Source organism: Prionailurus viverrinus, chromosome A3, assembly GCF_022837055.1.
Source record: "Prionailurus viverrinus isolate Anna chromosome A3, UM_Priviv_1.0, whole genome shotgun sequence".
NCBI classification, from domain to species: domain Eukaryota; kingdom Metazoa; phylum Chordata; class Mammalia; order Carnivora; family Felidae; genus Prionailurus; species Prionailurus viverrinus.
In genome coordinates this window covers 4,441,497-4,462,939 of record NC_062563.1, presented here as the reverse complement: position 1 = coordinate 4,462,939, position 21,443 = coordinate 4,441,497, and the positions used below count along the sequence as shown (strand labels likewise).

General features: G+C 43.9%; 1 protein-coding gene and 1 pseudogene across 12 annotated transcripts in view; both read left to right on the top strand.

Moving 5' to 3' along the window:
- GNAS (GNAS complex locus) overlaps positions 1–7,184 on the top strand; it is a 54,743-nt gene extending 47,559 nt beyond the window's left edge. For all 12 annotated transcript variants that reach the window (XM_047851934.1, XM_047851931.1, XM_047851932.1 and 9 more), the window contains 9 exons: positions 40–159; positions 2,049–2,146; positions 5,291–5,345; positions 5,479–5,552; positions 5,668–5,726; positions 5,833–5,953; positions 6,094–6,224; positions 6,538–6,605; positions 6,832–7,184. In XM_047851934.1, coding sequence (XP_047707890.1) covers positions 40–159; positions 2,049–2,146; positions 5,291–5,345; positions 5,479–5,552; positions 5,668–5,726; positions 5,833–5,953; positions 6,094–6,224; positions 6,538–6,605; positions 6,832–6,978 — 873 coding nt within the window. In that variant the 3' untranslated portion in view covers positions 6,979–7,184. The remainder of the gene's footprint in view (positions 1–39; positions 160–2,048; positions 2,147–5,290; positions 5,346–5,478; positions 5,553–5,667; positions 5,727–5,832; positions 5,954–6,093; positions 6,225–6,537; positions 6,606–6,831) is intronic.
- Positions 7,185–8,818: 1,634 nt separating this feature from the next.
- LOC125162084 (phosphorylated adapter RNA export protein-like) lies at positions 8,819–17,017 on the top strand (annotated as a pseudogene).
- The last annotated feature ends 4,426 nt before the right edge of the window (positions 17,018–21,443 follow it).

Sequence of the window (21,443 nt, the reverse complement as noted above, 5' to 3'; positions counted from 1 at the left end):
AGTGCTGTCCCCCTGACTGCTTTGCTAAATCATTTTCAGACCATCGTGGCCGCCATGAGCAACCTGGTCCCCCCCGTGGAGCTGGCCAACCCCGAGAACCAGTTCAGAGTGGACTACATTCTGAGCGTGATGAACGTGCCCGACTTTGATTTCCCTCCCGTAAGCTAAGCTCTTGAATCATTCCTTTGCCCCCTCCCCTGTACAGTGGGCGGCACAGGGTGATGAGCTCTGGTGACCGGTCACCTGTGCATCGCAAATCGGCACACCTGTGTCAGAGCCACAGTTCGGGCCGAACACATTTCTGTGACGCTGATTCTTACAAAAAAGTGAATTCCGTGAGGGCTCAAAATCCTAATCATCATTAGGGCTTTGCTCAAGATGGGTGAGTGGAATTCTGTCACCCCTTGTAAATCTTCCCTCCCCGCCCCCCCCACAAGTAAGCATCACACTTCATTCTCACGACGTTAGATTGTAGGTTTTTATAAAGGAAAACGTCGTGAGCTGTGGCAGCCTGAATTATTCCCTCGTACACGTCTTGTGACAAACAAAACTGTATGTTAAATATGGCACACAAATGCTAATTGTCCAGTTAAATGAAAGTATCCAAAGATACCAAGGAATGCAGAAGTGAAGTGTGAGCCCTGGGTTTTATAAATGGAAGACATTCTCCTTTTAAACAGTTTACTATTTGACCTTTATTAAGGTTTTTTTTTTTTTCTTTTTATTTTTCTCTAAAATCTGCTTGCCTTGGGGCAGATGAAACCTTTTCCTTTTCTTTTTTTTTTTTCCTTTGAAAAAAAGAAAAGAAAGGACTTTCACCTAAATTATAACTTGGGAGAGTTTCTTCTGCCCATCCTGGTTGATGTGCAGGACCCTGTTTACAAAGGTTCTCTGTTCCATAAAGAACTATTTTTAGGGAACACAGAAGGAGCCATACCCAAACATACGTTTTGACCCCTCTGTAGGGGAAGAGTAGTTTATAAGAGGGGGACGGGAAACAAGATGGGAAGATGCACCAGTTTATAAGGCCCAGAAGGAAAAGACTTGTCTACAGTTAGAACAATGAGTTATTGTTGCCTTTTGTCAGGCTTTCCTGGGAATTTGTGTTTGTGTATTTTAAATGGGCTTGGCTGCAAACTTACGCTAGCAGGGAAGCAGTATTAATAAGTATGGCTAGGTGAATTTTTTTTTTAAATAGCGTGTTTGAAGAAAACTCCAGCAGTAAGAACAACATACGTAATGCATGTTTCTAATAGAGGGGAAAATGGCAGCCTACTGAAAATGCACCAGAACAGTAACCTTTTATCAGTCGTGCCGACATCTGAACTTTGTGTCCCCTACCTACTTTTAATCCTTCTCTTGGCTGAATTCACACTGAAGAAAAACCCTCTCTTGCCTTGGAAGGGAAGACTGCCCCCATAGAATTAAAAATGTGTTCAAATGACACGTGAATCATAACCGATTGCAATTTAAAACGACACAGTTTATTTGCTCCTTTGTTCCCATTAGGACCCTTCCCAAAGGACAGGCACTGACAGGGCCACATTTGCCAGTGGTTCCCAACCATATTACTTTTTTGGTAAAATTCAAATTTTCCTGGAAGGGAACTTCATCCCAAGCACATCTTACAAATGAAATATCTTGTTTTCACAACACTGAATCATTTCTTGGCATATTCTCCTAATGCAGATTAATGTATATCTTTCCCATATAAGCAATTGTGTAAAGAAGCAAAATTATTCGGTAGGTGACTATGTCCCGCACCACCACCCCCGCCCCCCCCCCCCCCAAAAAAAACCCACACCTAGGAGAACTACCCAAGACCCATAATTCACAAGAAGAGACAGCAGGAATTAATTACTCTGGCTTTTAATTACGTTTCGCAAATTGAGTGAAAATCCTTTTGAGCATGAAGTCGTTAACTTGGCTCTCAACTGGGAATCCCACCCCGTGCTGGTCACACTGTGGACCGTGGTGTGGGGGTTAGGGGGGCGGCGCGGTGACGGCCTGGGCATAAGCTCATCGGTGCTCTCTCTCGTGTGTCTCAGGAGTTCTATGAGCACGCCAAGGCTCTGTGGGAGGACGAAGGAGTGCGTGCCTGCTATGAGCGCTCCAACGAGTACCAGCTGATTGACTGCGCCCAGTAGTGAGTAACCTCTCTCCTGCCTCCGCACACGGGACGGGCGCGCCTTGAGAAAGTGCTAGAAGCCTCTACTCCCGCTGGTCAAGTTCTTTGCGGAAGAGTTGCGTTCACAGAGGCCAGCCAGTCATTCTCACCTGCACTTAGAAAGTTCTAGTTGGAGTCATTTGTTCTATAAAGCCCTTAATTACACTTTTTTAGTGCAGCGACATTATTTTATATAAACAATTAGTGCCTTTTAGAGCAAAATGATAATTACTTGCAAAAAGGTGACGCTCGGAATTAATTAGCTTGAGGTAATTAATTGGATTGACCTCCAAGCTTTTAGAAAGAGCGGGCAGCTCTCGTACTTTGAATAACGTAAAAATGCTGTATTTTATTGCTATAATTTAAAAACCTAGGGAAATGGTGAGGACAAAAACATAGCTCCCCCCTCCTCGGTAGCTAGCGGTTGCCTTGCTATTTCTGCCATCAGGTAAGTGACTACAGTTAGTCGAGTTAGGTTTTGTGTTGAATTCCATGTCCTACCCTTATCCATCCACACTGGGCTTCGATTCAAGGATGCTTCCCCCTATGGGGGGGGGGGTGCTTCTCTGTCCCCCCTTCCAGTGGACATGATAATACATACCTGGAAAGTTGCCTTTTAAATAGCTTACCACCTCCCTCATCCTGTACATGTTAGATAGCGAATACGTGATGGTCAGAGGCGTAAAAAAATGCTTAACATTGCTTGTTGGCTGCTGTTGCACAAACATGCTGAGGGGTCGCAGTTAAAATATTCGGAAGCTGGAGTGTCTTGTGACCGGGCAGGTGGGGGGTGGGGGAGGCAAAAGACATTTGTGGGGTTTCAACCTTTCTTCTATAGGTAGCTGAAACTCAGAAATGGCTTTGCTGTTATGTAGAAAATACTAAGTACTCAGGACCAGGGTTCCAGGCTGGCTCACCAGAAGCTGAAATTGCATTACTGAGGAATTTATTGTGAATACCAGTTGAATAAATAGGAGGCAGGAAGAGGTAGCAGCAAACAAACAGCAAGTTCCCTAGAATCCTGTTATCTGCAAATCACAGAGGCATTTGGTAGGGTCTGTGAAACCTATCAATTTATCTTTCCCTGGTCCCGCCTTCCCATAGGAAGTGCACAGTGGATTATTTCCACTTGTCACATAGAGGGCTATTTCATGGCTGGGTATGCAGGCAAATCTGTGTATTTTCTCAAGGACAGAAAAACAGTCCATCTTGGCCAGTCCCTGTGACCCCAACCCCCTACCACTTCTTCAACAAAGTCCCTGATTTTCTCAAAAGTTTGAACTGAAAGCTGGAAGTGCTAATTATAGTAACTCAAAACAAATGGAAATCCTGGAATTGTTTGCGTTTTGTATTTTGGATCCAAGTCAGAAGTACAGGTACAACATTAGGAGGGTTTAACCCTCCCAGCTTTCAGTGTTCTGGAAGGGGGAGGGCGTGACAGTTTCATTAACAGTCATTTAGCCGGCATTTTTTTTGTTTTTATTTCACACCATTTAAAAGTTTTCTTTTAAAGCAACGTTAAACTGCTCCTGCAAGTTTATCAGAAAATGGCAACATTTGCACCGTTTATGGAAAGTTTTAAGGAAACTGGTGGGGGGGTGGGGGGGGGTGTGGAATGAACATGGCTTAAAACTTTTAAAATGTCTTCCCTGGCGGGATGATTGGAACAGCCCTCTGTGCACACTGACCAGCATGTTTCTGGTTGAACTGCCTTTAGGTTCAGGTTGCCATACGGGTACCTTGACTATTTCTTAAGCTGCCTATTTTTATTTGTTGAGCTGGGGTTTGGCTGGCCCGGCTCCAGATGTCTCTCTCACAAGATTTGGTGCTGATGATCTATTTATAGAACTGTGGTTCTGTTGCCATGGCAACGTGCTGGAGGCCAGGGCGGCTGGGGAGCTATTTCTGGACTGGTGCTCTAATGTAGGACTGATTGGGCAAGTTAGTATATCCTCTAAGCCAGACTAACTCTAAAGTGGTAAAAAGGAAGGGGGAAAAAACTTACAGAATTTTGTTAAGTAGATTTTTCTCTCTCGGGGATTTTCTTTCCTGATTACCCCACTTTTAAAACAAATTCCAAGCCCCCTTCCCTCTCCCCCCCCCCCAAAAATAACCCCCTGGTTTTAACTTAATTTTCCATATTAATTAAATGACCCCAATCTTTCCAGAGTTAGTTTTCCTAATGGTGTGCCCAGTGAAGCAACACGGGCAGGACCATCCTTGCTTTGGGAAGGAAGTTATGGCCACTGCCTGCTCCTCACGGAGAGCCTCCTTAGCGTGCATGATGGGCTCTGGGGCTCTGAGCCCCTCTTCTGTGCAGGAGCCTTGCCATGGGAAGATCCATAACCTGGATGGCTGTGAGGTTTCTGAAAAACGCAAAGTCCCCTATCTGGAGTGTTGTATTTCATGGACCCAACAGAACGGAAGGGCACTGTGTGCTTATTTCCTGTTCGGTGTGGTTAGGGCAGAAAGGGGCCCTTTGTGTCCGCCTCCTTTGTTCTCTTTTAATAAGCGAGATTCTTAAAAAGTAGGAGGAAGGGATACCCACTCTGAGTAATTCAAACAATCTCATTTTCATGAGTCCCTGGAGGGGAAAATCCTTGCTGCTTTTAAGTGTGCCATTTTACTCTTTACCCAAAAAAAGTGGAATGCAGTGGGGCAGCATACAGTTTTTGAATTACTTGTCATTTTAGTCAAGGCCAGATAACTTGAAAATTTTAAATTTTTAGTCCTTATCAACGGCACGAGCTCAGATAGGCCTGATTTCGGGCCCTCTGCCGGTGGCCGGGCGCGGAACTGAGACCAGAGCCAGCCCTGCGCTCGTCCCGTGCTCTCCCTGTAGGCCGGGCCCGCCCCCCGCCCCCCACCCCGCCCAGCGAGAGTCCATTTTCCCGGTCCCTAGATCTACCAGCCAGATAGGTTGACCTTAAACGCTGCCCGCGCTAACCCCTCATAGGCATCGAGGCCTAAGCGTGAACGACAAAGCCCCCACTGACTTCCTGCGCCTAACTATGACACCGTCGTTTCCACTGAGCTCAACTAACTGTACAGCGAGGCGGGAATTGCGGGCAAATGCAGCTTGAGCTCTTGGAACACCCCGGTGTGTCTGTCTTTTCCTCCCAGCTTCCTGGACAAGATCGATGTCATCAAGCAGGCTGACTACGTGCCCAGTGACCAGGTACGCAGAGTTCTCAGAATCAGAGGACTTGGAGCCCCCTTTCCAAGCTCGTCGGGATCTCTGCGCCCAGTGGGCGGTTGTTAATATTCCAGTTGGATTCAGTGAGATCCACTGACCCGGGTTTCGTTTTTAGGATCTGCTTCGCTGCCGCGTCCTGACTTCTGGAATCTTTGAGACCAAGTTCCAGGTGGACAAAGTCAACTTCCAGTAAGTGAGCGATCCCCTTCTCAGAACGGACGCGTTTCCTTCGGCCCCGCCAGCAGCAGAGTGGCGGGACGGTGTCAGCCCTGTGGGGTGACCGGGTGTCCTCTGTCTCCCGCAGCATGTTCGACGTGGGTGGCCAGCGTGACGAGCGCCGCAAGTGGATCCAGTGCTTCAACGGTACGCAGGCCGCGAGGAGCTCTGCTCTGGGGACACTCCGCTCTCTTGACTGTTAAAGGTCATTGTCGCCTCTAACCCACACTGCTTCTGCTTTCTTGGGCCGCAGATGTGACTGCCATTATCTTCGTGGTGGCCAGCAGCAGCTACAACATGGTCATTCGGGAGGACAATCAGACCAACCGCCTGCAGGAGGCTCTGAACCTCTTCAAGAGCATCTGGAACAACAGGTGTGTGGTGCCCCGCCCCCCCGGCTTCTCCCAGTTCTCTCACCCCGCGGTCCTGTCCCCGATCTCCAGGCCCCGTGCAAGCGCGTCAACCCCTTAGTGCGTCCTTTTCCCGGACCTTAAACCTGCACCCTCTCTGCCAGATGGCTGCGAACCATCTCCGTGATCCTGTTCCTCAACAAGCAAGACCTGCTCGCTGAGAAAGTCCTCGCTGGAAAATCGAAAATTGAGGACTACTTTCCAGAATTTGCTCGCTACACTACTCCCGAGGATGGTACGTACGACCTCCTGTCGAGGGCCGGGCCCTTCTCGGGTTCACGGGGCCTGTATGCTCCTGAATATGCCGGACGTGTCCGTTCCCGGAGGGTTTTCATGCCAGTGGAGTTTGAGTCCCCTCAATGAACAACCTCTAGAAGAAAGGAAGCCTCTCCGCGTTCCCGCCCCCAGACTCTAAGGGAGCTTGTAGGGAAGCAAGAGAAGCTTCTTTCTGCCTGTTTGCCTATGGAGAAATGAAGGGGCCCCGGTGATGCCAGCTCTCTGGCTCTGCTCGCTGAATGACCTTACCCCGATTTTTCTGTTCTTCGTAGCTACTCCCGAGCCCGGAGAGGACCCACGCGTGACCCGGGCCAAGTACTTCATCCGCGACGAATTTCTGGTGAGTAGAGACCCTTCTCTGGTTCTCTCTTGTTCTTTTTCTCAGCGGTGTGAATTGACTGACTTAAATGTGGGGACTGACCTCTCCAGTTCCCTTTTGTTTCACCAAGGACCGGTGTGAACTTTAGCGGAACCTCGGTAGCCGGTCGATAGTCTGTGGTAGGTGCCCCGCGGGCGACGGGGGGGACGGTGTGGTCTGACTGTGTCGTCTTGTGTTTGTGCCACAGAGAATCAGCACTGCCAGTGGAGACGGGCGTCACTACTGCTATCCCCACTTCACTTGCGCCGTGGACACCGAGAACATCCGCCGTGTGTTCAACGACTGCCGTGACATCATTCAGCGCATGCACCTTCGTCAGTACGAGCTGCTCTAAGAAGGGAACACCCAAATTTAAGTCAAGCCTTAAGCACAATTAAGAGTGAAACGTAATTGTACACGCAGTTGATCACCCACCATAGGGCATGATTAACAATGCAGCCTTTCCTTTTCCCCCCAAGTGATTTTGCGAAACCCCCTCTTCCCTTCAGCTTGCTTAAATATTCCAAATTTAGAAAGCTTAAGGCGGCCTACAGAGAAAAAGAAAAAAAAAAACAAAGGCCACAAAAGTTCCCTCTCTCTTTCAGTAAATAAAATAACAGCAGCGAACAGAAATAATGAAATAAAAGAAATAAATGAAATAAAAGAAATAAATGAAATAAATATTGTCTTGTGCAGCATTAAAAAAAATCAAAATAAAAATTAAATGTGAGCAAAAGGATGTGAGTCCTGCCAGTTATTTACGGTTTCGAGCAAAAGCCCCCTCGTTCGTGGTCTTAACCACGTATCAGAAGTCGTTAACCTAACGTGGGTTTCTGAAAACAATTTGCAGATAAAGTCCACCCCTGCCCTGGACCCAAGCCCGGGACCCACACAAAACCATTAGCCAGTGTAAAGAATTCGGCATTGACCATCGACGGCCGCCTTCTCCGTTCGATCAGCCTCCCTTGTACACGTCTTCACAGTGTGCCTGCTGGACCTGGAGTCTCCCCCAAATGGGTGTCAGGTCTGGGGCTCCCCGGCTAGCTGGAGGATATGGACTCAGTTATGTGCGGGGAAATGGGAGGAAGTCAGTGTTGCCAATGCACAAGGGAAGGTGGGGTTACTCGTGAGACGGTGTGCGACGTGGGCCCGGAGCCAGTCACCCCGTCGTGCACTTTACATATCTTACGATTCTGTCGGTTATCCCTCGAAGCTGGGGACACGATGGAACGGGAGCCATCGAATAGAAAGACACGGTTTTGAAACAAATGGTTAAACATTTGGGGGGAAACTTAAGCTTGATCCCTACCTTGTTCCATACACCAGGGAATTTTATGTGGCTCAATCATATGATTAAATACAAAGAAGTACTTGAAAAAGGGTATTTTTACAGTTAAAATACTGGTTTGTAGAAGGCCTAGGCATGACCTAATATCCAAAAGCCACAGGGGTGGGGTGGACTATACGATACGAAGATCACATGAAACAAAATATGAGGGGGGTGGAGACTGGGTGAAGATCTCTAACAAAGAGTTGATTTCCCTAATAAGCACAATACTCTTAAAAGCTAATCAACAGTCGTAGAAGTGCAAAGTATGCGAACATACAGTTTAAAAAAGAAGACACAACATCAGGAAAAATGGGGAGTCTCCTAATGCACGACAAAGTTGCATTGTTGGGGGGCGGTGGTCAGCCTTCATAGGCCCCACATGGAACTCATTAAAGCTATAATGAACCGTGGCTTGAACCTGGGGTCTACTGGAGCCCCCTTGATCTTCATCCCCGGGCTCATCCCTTAAGCTTGTGGTCCCCCCGGCACTGCTTCCTGGAGCAGCGGGAGGAAGTGCACCACCAACCACCGCACCCTCTGAAACTGGTCAAATGAAATATTTAGTTGATTCTGTAAATCAGACCAAAACTCCACTTATTTTCCAGGTAAAGTTAATCCGAACCAAATTAATCCTCTAGCATACATAGCTCATCAGAAGTGAGTGAAATCTAAGCCCCAAGGAGGGAAGAGAAAGTAGCAAATAACCTATTTCCATAAACCCTTCGAAAGCTTCCTATGTAATACTCCGTCCACATAAAAACTCTGTGTATGCTATGCAGATTTAATCGCAAAACAACCCTTAAAAGCCCCCCCAAATACACACTCCCCCAAATTAATAGCAGTCTACGTAAGAGTTTATGCAAATATGGCCAAAGACCAGCCCACCAATCCCCATCATCCTCCAAAGTACTCCAAATACATAACTAAAACCTGTGTACCAGCCATCAAGACCACGGCCCACCAAGATGACCGACTCTTCCAAAATGGCTGCCTGTATGCCCCCTCCGTAGAAATCCCAGAACCTTCTCTGAATAATCCACATAAGATTACCGTAACACTAGCCACAGATCCATCAAAATTAGCAAACAAATCCTCAGGCCATAGAGCAGTCACACCAAGAACATGATACCCCAGAACCCTACCCCCCTCGCTGGTCCACACTGGCAGACACTTTATAATGACCTCCAGAGGAAGGGTCATAAAAGCCACAATTATCCAGTACCTGTTATGTGCCAACCACTGCCCAATGAGCTTGTTTTGGCCATCACCACCATTTTACCAAGGAGTCAACAGAGGCCTAGAGAGGCCAAAGCACCTTGCTACAAGAAACATGGCTAGTAAACAGGGAAAATGGGCTTCAAACTCAGGTAGCCAAACCCCACTGCTTGACTACCACACCATACTGTCCTAGAAGATACAGAAAAAAGAGGGAAAGGTCTCCTTTGTTCTTTCCAGGATGCCAGCTGTCAGGAGTCCATGACTTGTGACCCCAAAGGGAAATCCTGCAGGGCTCTCCTGGATTCCAGAGCCAGTCAGGTGGTCATGGGACAGATGGGTTGGTGATGGAGCGGGGAGGGGGTCCTGTTCCCTCAGACAGTGGCGTTGGACATACTCCTGCCCTCCCACCAGTTCAGAGGTTTGCTGTGGGGCCACTGTCGGTCACTCAAATGTGTCTGAGGGTTCCTTCTATTCCTCAGGACTTACTCCTACTTAAAACATTCCCATTTCTGTTTTCCCTCTGAGCTGGCCCCAAACATAACTTGTAGAGGGCTACTTTAAAATCTAAAATCTCAGATCTTCAGAAAGCCAAATAGTTATGAAGAATTTCATTTAAATCTTCGATTACAAGTAGCCTTTAGTTTTTAAAATTTCAGCTGAATTTTACATCTCTGTTTGAATGCAGAACAACCTATTTTTCTACAGGTAACAGTTTGTTAATCACAATGTTTTAGGTATCACTTTTGTTACTCACGGTGTTTTAGATACCACTTCCCAAAGGTACATAGACTACATATAACTACGGACCTTTTAGAGAATAAATAAAAACATAGTAATAAACCACCAAGCCCCCAGTAAGGCCTAATATGAGGAGGGTCTAGAATTGAGCATAATCTTATTATTTTTTTAATGTTTTATTTATTTTTGAGACAGAGAGAGACAGAGCATGAATGGGGGAGGGGCAGAGAGAGGGAGACACAGAACCCGAACAGGCTCCAGGCTCTGAGCCTTCAGCACAGAGCCCGACGTGGGGCTCGAACTCTCGAACCGCAAGATCACGACTTGAGCCGAAGTCAGACACTCAACCGACTGAGCCACCCAGGCGCCCCGAGCGTAATCTTTATCCATCTTCATTTTTATTTAAACGTGGGCAAAATCACACCCCCAAAATGACCACCACTGCAAAACCCTTCTATGTCAAATGGCATTCTCTTCTAATGGTTTCTTGGACATCTGGTCATCTCTTTATACAACAAATGTATGGGGATCCCGTGTGGGACCTCAGCCAGCCACTGAGAGTTTTGCTCTCGTGGGGTTTCTATTCTATCAGGGGAGGCATACATTTACTAAATAAATAATCAAAAGAATTCCAGATGGTGACAACATCTCTGAGCTAACGACAAGACTAGGGCAATGGGGAACGGGGAATGGGAAGTATTTACGGAGGGATTCCACTTGAGGTAGAAGAGCCAGAGAGGGCCTCTCGAGGGAGGTGACTTTTCTTATGGGAATGCAAAAGATGAGAGGGGGCTAGCCATCCATATAGGAGTAGCTAACATCAGTATTTTTTATTAGTATTGATTATTAAAGCATTATAATTGGGGCATCTGGCTGGCTCGGTCGGTGGAGCATGCATTTCTTGATCTTGGGGTCATGAGTTCAAGCCCACGTTGGGTGTAGCGATTATTTAAATAAATAAAAAACTAAAAAAAACACACATTATAATTAATTCTTATGGGTTACTTTACCACGGGATTAAGTGCTGTCCTAGGCCCTTTTTGTGGACTATCTCATTTAACCTCTTTGAAACCCTTTGAGGATGCGTCCTATCATCTGTACAAGATGTACCCAATCTGTACCCCACTGTATAAAATTGTGAAAAGTGGCATCTAAACACTCTGAATAATTTATGCAAATTATGCTTTTAACAACAGTTACACTAAAAACGCCACCGCAGTAAGCACTTAATTTGAGGGATTGCTACCCAGGTTCCTATTTTCGAGTTAGGGGATTTGGTGTCTCTGTGATAATCTTTCTGTGCTTAATTAAACACTCATATACTATGAACAACTCAAGTTTTCTGGTTTTGTCTCATTTATCCTCTGTATCGGTTAAGAATGTACATAACAGACCCCTGACCTGGAGTGGCACAGGTGAAAAGAGGCTTGTAAGTCACTTCACAAGAATCCTGAAGAATTCTGAGGGTGGTTTCTGATGTTATTGAAGCAGCTCATCAATGGCAGGCCGAGGCCTCCACGATTCTCTTGGCTTCTCTCGCAGGCTCACAAGACGGTATCACATCTTAGCCCAAGGCAGAGAGGACAGGGACAGACAGTCCAGCCAACTCCCTCTTTTATCAGGAATGCAAATGCTTTGTAGCTGCCCTTCCATTTTCTCCACCATGTGAAATACACACAGATGCCTGGATAGCAAGATACTTAGATGCCTAGATAAGTAGCTAGGTAGCTGGGCAGACAGAAAAATATATATTTAATAACAGTATCTCTCTCTCTCTCTCTCTCTCTCTCTCTCACACACACACACACCCACACACACACACACACACGATTAATAATTTTCTGTGGCACAGACCTTGAAGGAACATCTAGAAAGATATATCGAGTTCCTGCAGTTTTTAAGGACTGGGGAAGAAGACAGGAAGAAACTTTCAAATCATAAGAGATTAATTTGTAGCATTCTATGTAAATCAGTTTGAAAGCCTAGATGAAATAGACGGTTGTCCAGAAAAAACGCTGTATCTCAAAACTGACCCCAGGGGAGACTAAATAAATAAATAAATAAATTCTAAGCAAATCAGTTACCAGAATACAGAGCCTAGTGAAGCACCATGACAAGAAGGCTCGGGGCTCTTGCTGGAGTGGGGAGGCAGTGAGTGGAAGGAAACATGAGGGAGGCTTTGGGGGCATCTGTTTCTAGACCTAACTGCTGATTAAACAACTGTGAGAAAATTTATTGAGCTATACACCTATGATTCATCCAGATTTCAGTCTGCATACTTAACAAATGTATACTTTGAAATGAGAGAAAGGAAGAAGGCACCAGACCCAGGTCGTTTCGCAGAGAATTCTACGAAACAGTTAAAGATCAAATAATTCTAATGCTGCTTAAATTATTGCAGAGTATAACCAAAGGAAAATTTCAAAGTTATTATTGTAAAGCAAGTATAACATGGATTCTAAGACATGCCAAACACTGCATCCGAAAATAAAATTATAGACCAATCTCACTTATGGTATCAGTGTGAAAATCTTAAAATAGAAGCAAACAGAATCCAGTATTACACTTAAAAAATAATACATCCTGGGGCGCCTGGGTGTCTCAGTCGGTTGGGCGTCCAACTTTGGCTCAGGTCACGGTCTCATGGTTTGTGAGTTCAAGCCCCACGTCAGGCTCTGTGCTGACAGCTCGGAGCCTGGAGCCTGCTTCGGATTCTGTGTCTCCTTCTCTCTCTGCCCCTCCCCCACTTATGCTCTGTCTCTATCAAAAATAAATAAACGTAAAAAAATTTAAAAAAATAATAAGACATCATGCCTAGGGGAGATGTATTCTACAAATGCAAGGTTGGTTCAATATTAGCAGAACAGCAATATGTGCCAAAATTTAATACCCATTTATATTTTTGGAAATCCAATAAAACAGTAATCAATGGGTGCCTTCTTAATGTAATGACTACATGTATACTATATATATATATATATATATATATATATATAAAGTATATATATATATCTCTGTATAATATACGTAGTACACCGTATATGCGCATATATAGTACCTAAAATATACTTTATCTCCTACATGTTTTATATATTAATATACTAAATATTATAAATATATTAATTATATTTAAATATATTCTTTATGTTAATAATTGATTATGCAACCAATTACTATAGACATATTAAATATCTATAAAATTTTTTTCTCCCCAAACCAACATTTTACTTAATGAGAAACCTCTAAAAGCAGGAACAAGCAGGAACCTCTAATGTCAGGAACAAGAAACAAAAAAGACAAGGATGCCATATTGCCATACTATTTATCATTGTATTGGAAATATACACTAATTCAATTAGACAAAAGAAAGCAATTAAAGGCTTGAGAACTCGAAAGAAAGAAGTAAAACTTCTATTTTTATCTTTCACTGCAAATGATGTAAGTATCAGGAGTCCCCCAAAAAAATCCACAGAAAAATTACTAAAAAGTAAGAATGTAGTAAAGAACAGGTTTATGAGATCAACATGAAAAATCAGTAGTCTTTCAACAACAGATAGAACATCCAGACAGGAAGTCAATAAACAGCTGACATGAACAATACTATCGACCAAGTGGACCTAACAGATATATACAGAACTTTCTTCTGAGCAGGAACAGGATAAATCAACGTTAGGTCACAAAACAAATCTTAACAAATTTAAGAAGACCAAAATTATTCTAAGTGTCTTTCCCATCCAAAATGAAATAAAACTAGAAATCACTAAGTAACAGTAAGAAATGAGAAAATTCAAATATGTAGAAACTAAACAATACATTCTTGAATGACTTTGGGGTCAAAGAGGAAATTAAAAGGAATTTTAAGATTTTTATTTATTGTTTGTTTAAAAAATTTTTTTTAGGTTTATTGATTTGTTTTGGGAGAGACAGAGACAGTGCAAGTGGGGGAGGGACAGAGAGAGGAGGAGACAGAGAACCCCGAGCAGGCTCCACGCTGCCAGCCCAGAGCCCGATGTGGGGACCAAACCCACGAAACTGCGAGATCATGACCTGTACCAGAACCAAGAGTTGGACGCGTAGCCAACTGAGCCACCCAGGTCAGGTGGCCCAGATTTTCTTTTTAAGTAACCTCTACACCCAACACGGAGCTCAAACTCACAACCCTGAGATCAAGAGTCACGTGCTCCACCAACTGAGCCAGCCAGGCACCCCGAGGGGAATTTTAGAAGTACCTTGAGACAGACAAAAATGAAGATACAACACACCAAAACCTAAGGGATGCAGCGAACAGAGTACTAAGGGGGACGTTTATAGTGATCAACACCTACATTAAACAAGAGGAAAGATCTCAAAATAAACAACCTAACTTTACACCTCAAGGAACTAGAGAAAACAAACTAAGCATAAAGCTAGCAAAAGAAAGGAAATAATAAGATATGGGCAGACATATATCAAATATAAAAACAACAGGAAAGAAACCCCAGAAGTTGGTTCTTTGAGAAGATAAACAAAAGCAACAAACCCTTAGCCAGAGTAAGAAAAAAAGGGAGAAGACTCGGGAGCATGTGGCTGGCTCAGTCTGTGGAGCAAGTGACTTTTGATCTCGAGGTCCTGGGTTTGAGTCCCAACTTGGGTGCAGAAATTGCTTAAAAATAATTTATTTTTATTTTTATTTTTATTTTTTTTTATTTTTATTTTTTATTTTTATTTTTTTTAAAGAGAAAAGACTCAAATTTAAAAAATCAGAAATGGGGGCACCTGGGTGGCTCAGTCGGTTAAGCGTCCGACTTCGGCTCGGGTCATGATCTCGTGATTCGTGAATTCGAGCCCCGCATCCGGCTCTGTGTTGACAGACCAGAGCCTGGAGCCTAGAGCCTGCTTCGGATTCTGTGTCTCCCCCTCTCTCTGTCCCTCCCATGCTCTGTCTCTCTCTCTGGTCTCTCAATAATAAACATTAAAAAATTAAAAAAAAAAAGAAATAAGAGTTATAAGGGAATATTATGAACAATTCTATGCCAACAAACTGGATAACGCAGAAGTAGATAAATTCTTAGAAACATATAACCTACCAAAACTGAGTAAGAAGAAACAGAAAGCCTGAACAAACCAATAACAATGCAGGAGATTGTATCAGTAATCAAAACTCTCCCAACAAAGAAAAGCCCAAGACCAGATGGCTTCATGGGTGAATTCTACCAAACATTCAAAGATTTAATACCAATTCTTCTTAAACTCTTTGAAAATAACAGAGAAAGAGGGAAGACATCCAAACTCATTTTATGAATCCAGTATCACCCTGACACCAAAGCCAGATAAAGATACCACAAGAAAAGAAAACTATAGGCCAATATCTCTGATGAACACAGATGCAGAAATCCTCAGTGAAATACTAACAAACCAAACTTAACAGCACGTTAAAAGGATCATACACCATGACCCAGTGGGATTTACCCCTTAAGATGCAAAGATAATTCAATATATGCAAATCAATCAATGTGATACAATACATTAACAAAATGAAGGATAAAAAATTACATGAGCATCTCAACTGATGCAGAAAAACATTTGACAAAGTTCAATATCCACTCACGGTAAAAACTCTCAACAAAATAGGTACAGAAGGAACTCACCTCAACCCGGTAAAGGTCAACATGAAAAAAGTCCACAGCTAATACCATAATCAATGGGAGGAAACTCAAAGCTTTGTCCTCCAAGATCTAGTACAAGGCAAGAATGCTAACTCTTGCCACTTCTGTTCAACATAGTACTGGAAATTGTAGCCAGAACAATTAGACAAGAAAAAGAAGTAAAAGGCATTCAAATCGGAAAGGAAGAAGCAGACGTATCTCTGTTTGCAGGTGACTGGATTCACGTATGTGGAAAACTCTAAAGACTCAAAAACAAAAACTGTTAGAATAAATGAATTCAGCAAACTTGCAAAATTAAAAATCAACACATAAAAATTAGTCACGTTTCTCTACACGAACAACAAACTATCCAAAGAGGAAGTTAATTTTTTTGTCAATTTTTTTAACGTTTATTTATTTTTGACAGAGAGAGAGAGAGAGAGAGAGAGAGAGAGACAGAGCATGAGAAAGGGAGGGGCAGAGAGGGAGACACAGAATCGGAAGCCGGCTCCAGGCTCCGAGCTGTCAGCACAGAGCCCGACGTGGGGCCCGAACGCACAAACCGCGAGATCATGACCTGAGCCGCAGTCGGACGCTCAACCGACTGAGCCCCCCAGGCGCCCCAGCAACAGAAATGTTTCAACTCTCCTCCCACACCAGAGGCCTTTTCAGTTTGGCCTCAGAAGCCAGAAACCAGCTGTTCCTGGAGGAAAGAAGGTTAATAACAACACAGGGGGTGCTGTGCTACAAGAATAGACTCAAGATGCGGTGGCCACTGAACTTGGTATCTTGGGAACGGAGACTGCTACTGTCAGAGGCAGACAATCAGAGACCTACAACTACTTGCTTGCTAAGAAACTGAAGAGGAAATCTCAAGAACATACACAAAAGAATCAGACAAACATGTAGATGAATATATGCATGGTGGCAAAAAAAAGGGGTGGGGTCAAAGGAAGAGGAAAATGGGCAAGGTCATCTCACACAGAAACAACCTGCTAAAGAGAGTCTGGGGGACAGACTAGAAATGAACTATCAAGGCCGGTAGGAGATCGCAGAGGACGATCTGCAAGAGAAAGTGGCTGATGAAATTTCATTCAGGTTGCAGAAACCAAAGAGAGATCTGATAAGCAGTGAGGCTGACTGGGGAACAAAGGGTCAGCTGAACTTCTGATGGAAACCGCTGGAGTCGCCTCAATGGCGGCCTTTCCACAATGCACGCTGCTTGAAGACCAGGTGGCGTTTTCCTGAATCTCCTGAAACCCATTCCTAGTGTCGATGAGGAACAAATTAAGGACGTTTTCTGCGCTGGAAATCAAAAGGAGTATGAACATAAAAAGGCTGCTCGGAAGAGAGGAACACAAGCGTTGGGGGGAAAAAGATGAAACAAGCTATTTAAGCATCTAGATGTTCAACAAGTTGACAAGACATGATGAGAAACTTCTGCAAGTGATACGAATGAGGGGCTGGCCTCTCTCTCTTTTTAATGTTTATTTTTGAGAGAGAGAGAGAGAGAGCGCGCGCACGCGCGCGTGCAAGCGGGGGAGGGGCAGAGAGAGAGGGAGACGCAGAATCCAAAGCAGGGCTCCAGGCTCTGAGCTGCCGGCACAGAGCTCGACGCGGGGCTCGAACTCATACACTGCGAGATATGACCTGAGCTGAAGTCAGATGCTTGCTTAACCGACTGAGCCACCCAGGCGCCCCTGGGGCTGGCCTCTCTTGACAAGCCCCTGGGAGGCCGGGGAGAGACAAAGGTGGCCGCAGAGAAGCCATCAAGGTGATGATTCTCACGATTTGGACTGGGTATCTTTCAGTACATTTTGAAGCATAAGCCTTTCTAAAATCACATTTCAACGTTTATTTATTTTTGGGACAGAGAGAGACAGAGCATGAACGGGGGAGGGGCAGAGAGAGAGGGAGACACAGAATCGGAAACAGGCTCCAGGCTCTGAGCCATCAGCCCAGAGCCCGACGCGGGGCTGGAAATCACGGGCCGCGAGATCGTGACCTGGCTGAAGCCGGACGCTTAACCGACTGCGCCACCCAGGCGCCCCTAAAATAACATTGTAATAAGCCATTTCTACTGAGATTGCTTTGTTTCACTTTGCACTGATAAACAAAAAAATCTGGAGAGAAAGAACTGTTTTCTTGTTTAAAAAAGAATTGCATTTGTGGGGAAATGAATGTTATTGACAGAAACATTTCTCAAGTCTGACAAAATACTTAAAAGTATATAGCAGAGGATTTAATTTCTCAATCTGTTGTATGTGTTGTTACTAATCGATAATTACTTTTGGCCAGGCCATAGTAACATGCCATTTAAAAATGCTTCCTTTTTCTGATTTATCATTGCAGTGAATTATGATTGATTTCAAAACATTCAATTAAAGGATCTTAATATAAGGCACATAAATTGCTAAGCTATTACAAATGCATTCAAATTTAGTTTTTCTGTGTTCTAAGAACTTTTAGGCAATTTTAAGGATAGAGACTAAAATTAAAATAGGTTCCTACTGATGGCTTTTCCCACTTATTTGTCCAGAAGTAAATTAACATCAGAAGCTTTTCAAAGCAGTATTGTTTCTTAACTTTAACTTTGTTTTCGACTTCTTTTTAATTAGCTTGACCATACGCTAAATACTACATGTGATCCGTACCTGTGTAATCACCATGGATATTTAAAAATTTTGCAGTGGTTGCCTGCCTAAGACTATTTTGCCTTATGTTTAAAAAGTTGGGTATAGGGGTGCCTGGGTGGCTCAGTTGGTTGGGCGGCCGACTTCGGCTCAGGTCATGATCTCGCGGTCCATGAGTTCGAGCCCCGCATCGGGCTCTGTGCTGACAGCTCGGAGCCTGGAGCCTGTTTCAGATTCTGTGTCTCCCTCTCTCTGACCCTCCCCCGTTCATGCTCTGTCTCTCACTGTCTCAAAAATAAACATTTAAAAAAATTTTAATTAAAAAAATAAAAAATTAAAAAAATTAAAAAAAAATAAAAAGTTGGGTATTAAAAATGTTACATTGGCAAAAAAGAAAAGAAAAGAAAAGAAAAGAAAAAGAAAGAAAGCAAGAAAGCAAGAAAGCAAGCAAGAAAGCAAGCAAGCAAGCAAGAAAGAAAGAAAGAAAGAAAGAAAGAAAGAAAAAAGAAAAGAAAAGGAAGGAAATCCCATTCACAACAGCAACAACAAAAAAAATAAAATACTTATGTATAAACTTAACCAAAGAGGTGAAAGACTGGTACACTGAAATTATAAAATGTTAATGAAGGAAATTAAAGACAACACAGGTGAATGAAAAGACATCCCATGTTCATGGACTGGGAAATAAATATTGTTAAAATGTCTGTACTACCCCAAATTATCTACAAATTCAATGTACTCTCTAGCAAAATCCCAAAGGCATTTTTTACAGAAATAGAAAAAAAGTTCTAAAATTATTGTGGAACAAAACACTTCAAAATAATCAAAGCTATCATGAATAAGAAGAAAAACACTAAAGGCATCACACTTTAAAATATATTTCAAAACATATTACAAAGCTACTGTAATCAAAACACTATGGTGTTGACATAAAAATGGACATATAGACCAATGGAACAGAATAGAGAGCCCCAAAATAAATCCTCACATCTATGGCCAATTGATTTCTGACAAGAGTACTAATGAAGAACAGGACAATCTCTTTACTAAAGAGTATAGGGAAAACGGGATATCCACATGCCAAAGAATGAAATTGGACTCTTATCTCACACCATATACACAAATCAACTTAAAATGGATTGAAGGCATAAATGTAAGAGCAATTCTAATTAATGGAAGAAAACATAGTGGAACAGCTTATAGACTGGTTTGGACAATGATTTTTTGGATGTCGCCAAAAGCAGAGGCAGCAAAAGCACAAAAGAGACAAACAGGATGACATCAAACTAAAAGCCTTCTGCATAGCAACAGAAACCATGAACAGAGTGAAAAGGCAACCAACCTATGGAATGGGAGAATGTATGTGCAAACCATACATCTGATAAGGGGTTAATACCCAAAATATATATCCAAAAGCATAGCAAAAACCCCAAATAACCCAATTACAAAATAGACAAAGGACCTGAATAGATATTTCTCAAAAGAAGAAACACAAATGACCGAAAGGTATATAAAAGGTGTTCAATATCACTGATCACCAGAGAAATGTAAATCAAAACTTCCATAAGACATCACCTTACACCTATCAGAACGGCTGTTGTCAAAAAGGCAAAAAGGTAAGTGTTGATGAGGATGTGTGGAAGAGGAAATCCTTGTACGCTGCTGATGGCAATGTAAATTGGTACAGCCGTTACGGAAAACCTCAAAAATTAAAACAGAACGAACTCATGATCCAGCAACCCCACTTCTAGGCAGAGAGCCAAAAGGAATGTAATCAGTATCTTGAAGAGAGATTTACTCTCCCGTGTTCACTGGTGTTACAATAACCACGACAAGGAAACAACCTAAGTCTGTCTAGAGATGAACGGATAAAGAAAATGTTGCACAGACGCACAATAGAATACTACTCAGTCTTAAAAAAGAAGGAAGTCCTTGGGGCTCCTGGGGGGCTCTGTCGGTTGAGCGTCTGACTTCAGCTCAAGTCATGATCTCCCGGTTGGTGAGTTCGAGCCCCGCGTCGGGCTCTGTGCTGACAGCTCAGAGCCTGGAGCCTGCTTCGGATTCCGTGTCTCCCTGTCTCTCTGCCCCTCCCCTGCTCATCCTCAGTCTTTCTGTCTCCCTCCCTCTCTCTCTCTCTCTGTCTCTCTCAAAATAAATAAAACATTCTAAAAAAAAATGAACTCTTTTATGTGTGACAGGGAATTAGAGTTAAAGGTCTGAAGGAATTCTAATCTTTTAGGTGTACCCACTGAAAGAAAATAACGATGCTCCCAGATAATCTAGCCGGGTGGAGGGCAGGGTGGGAGAGGGAGCAAGGGCGTGCCGCTAACGGCCCAACGGCAGGCTCCCTGGCACGGGGGGGGGGGGGGGGGGGGGCGGCAGGGGAGTCCTGGTCTGAAGTATTTGCCAATTTCCGCGACATAAGCACGCCCATCGCTCCCAGTAGTACACCCCCCCAGCACGGAGTTGGGAAGGGAGGAGCTCTTGGCAGACGGGGCGACCCAGCTACAGCACGTCACCAACGGGGGCAGAGGCGAAACGGGACGGGCTGGGACTGGATATGTGCTGAAACCGAGTGACGCGGATGGGGGTTCGTTACACTATTCTCTCGAAATTTGTTTACTGAGCTATCACAGACATAACATTGTATTCGTTTTAGGTGCACCACATAATGATTGGATATACGTATATATATCCCAAAACCATCATCAGAGGAAGTTTAGTCAACATCCAACACCACTCATAGTTACAAAACCTTTCTTTTCCTGTGATGACCACTTTTAAGACCTACCCTCTCAGGAGCTTCCAAACACACAATACAGGACAGTAAACTATCTTCACCATGCTGTACATTACAATCCCATGTCATCCTGTATATTCTTGACATTTCAACCAAAAATTTAAAAAGAAAAATCCTTGGGATACCTGGGTGGCTCAGTCGGTTAAGGGTCTGACTCTCGATTTCGGCTCAGGTCATGATCTCAGGGTTCGTGAGTTTGAGCCCCGCATCAGGTTCTGTGCTGACAGCGTGGAGCCTGCTTGGGATCTCTGTCTCCCTCTCTCTGCCCCGCCCCCACTCACTCTCTCGCTCTCAAAACAAGTATTTTTTATTTAAAAAAATTTTTTTTAACGTTTATTTATTTTTGAGACAGAGAGAGTCAGAGCATGAACGGGGGAGGGGCAGAGAGAGAGAGGGAGACACAGAATCTGAAGCAGGCTCCAGGCTCTGAACCATCAGCCCAGAGCCCGACGCGGGGCTCGAACTCACGGACCAGGA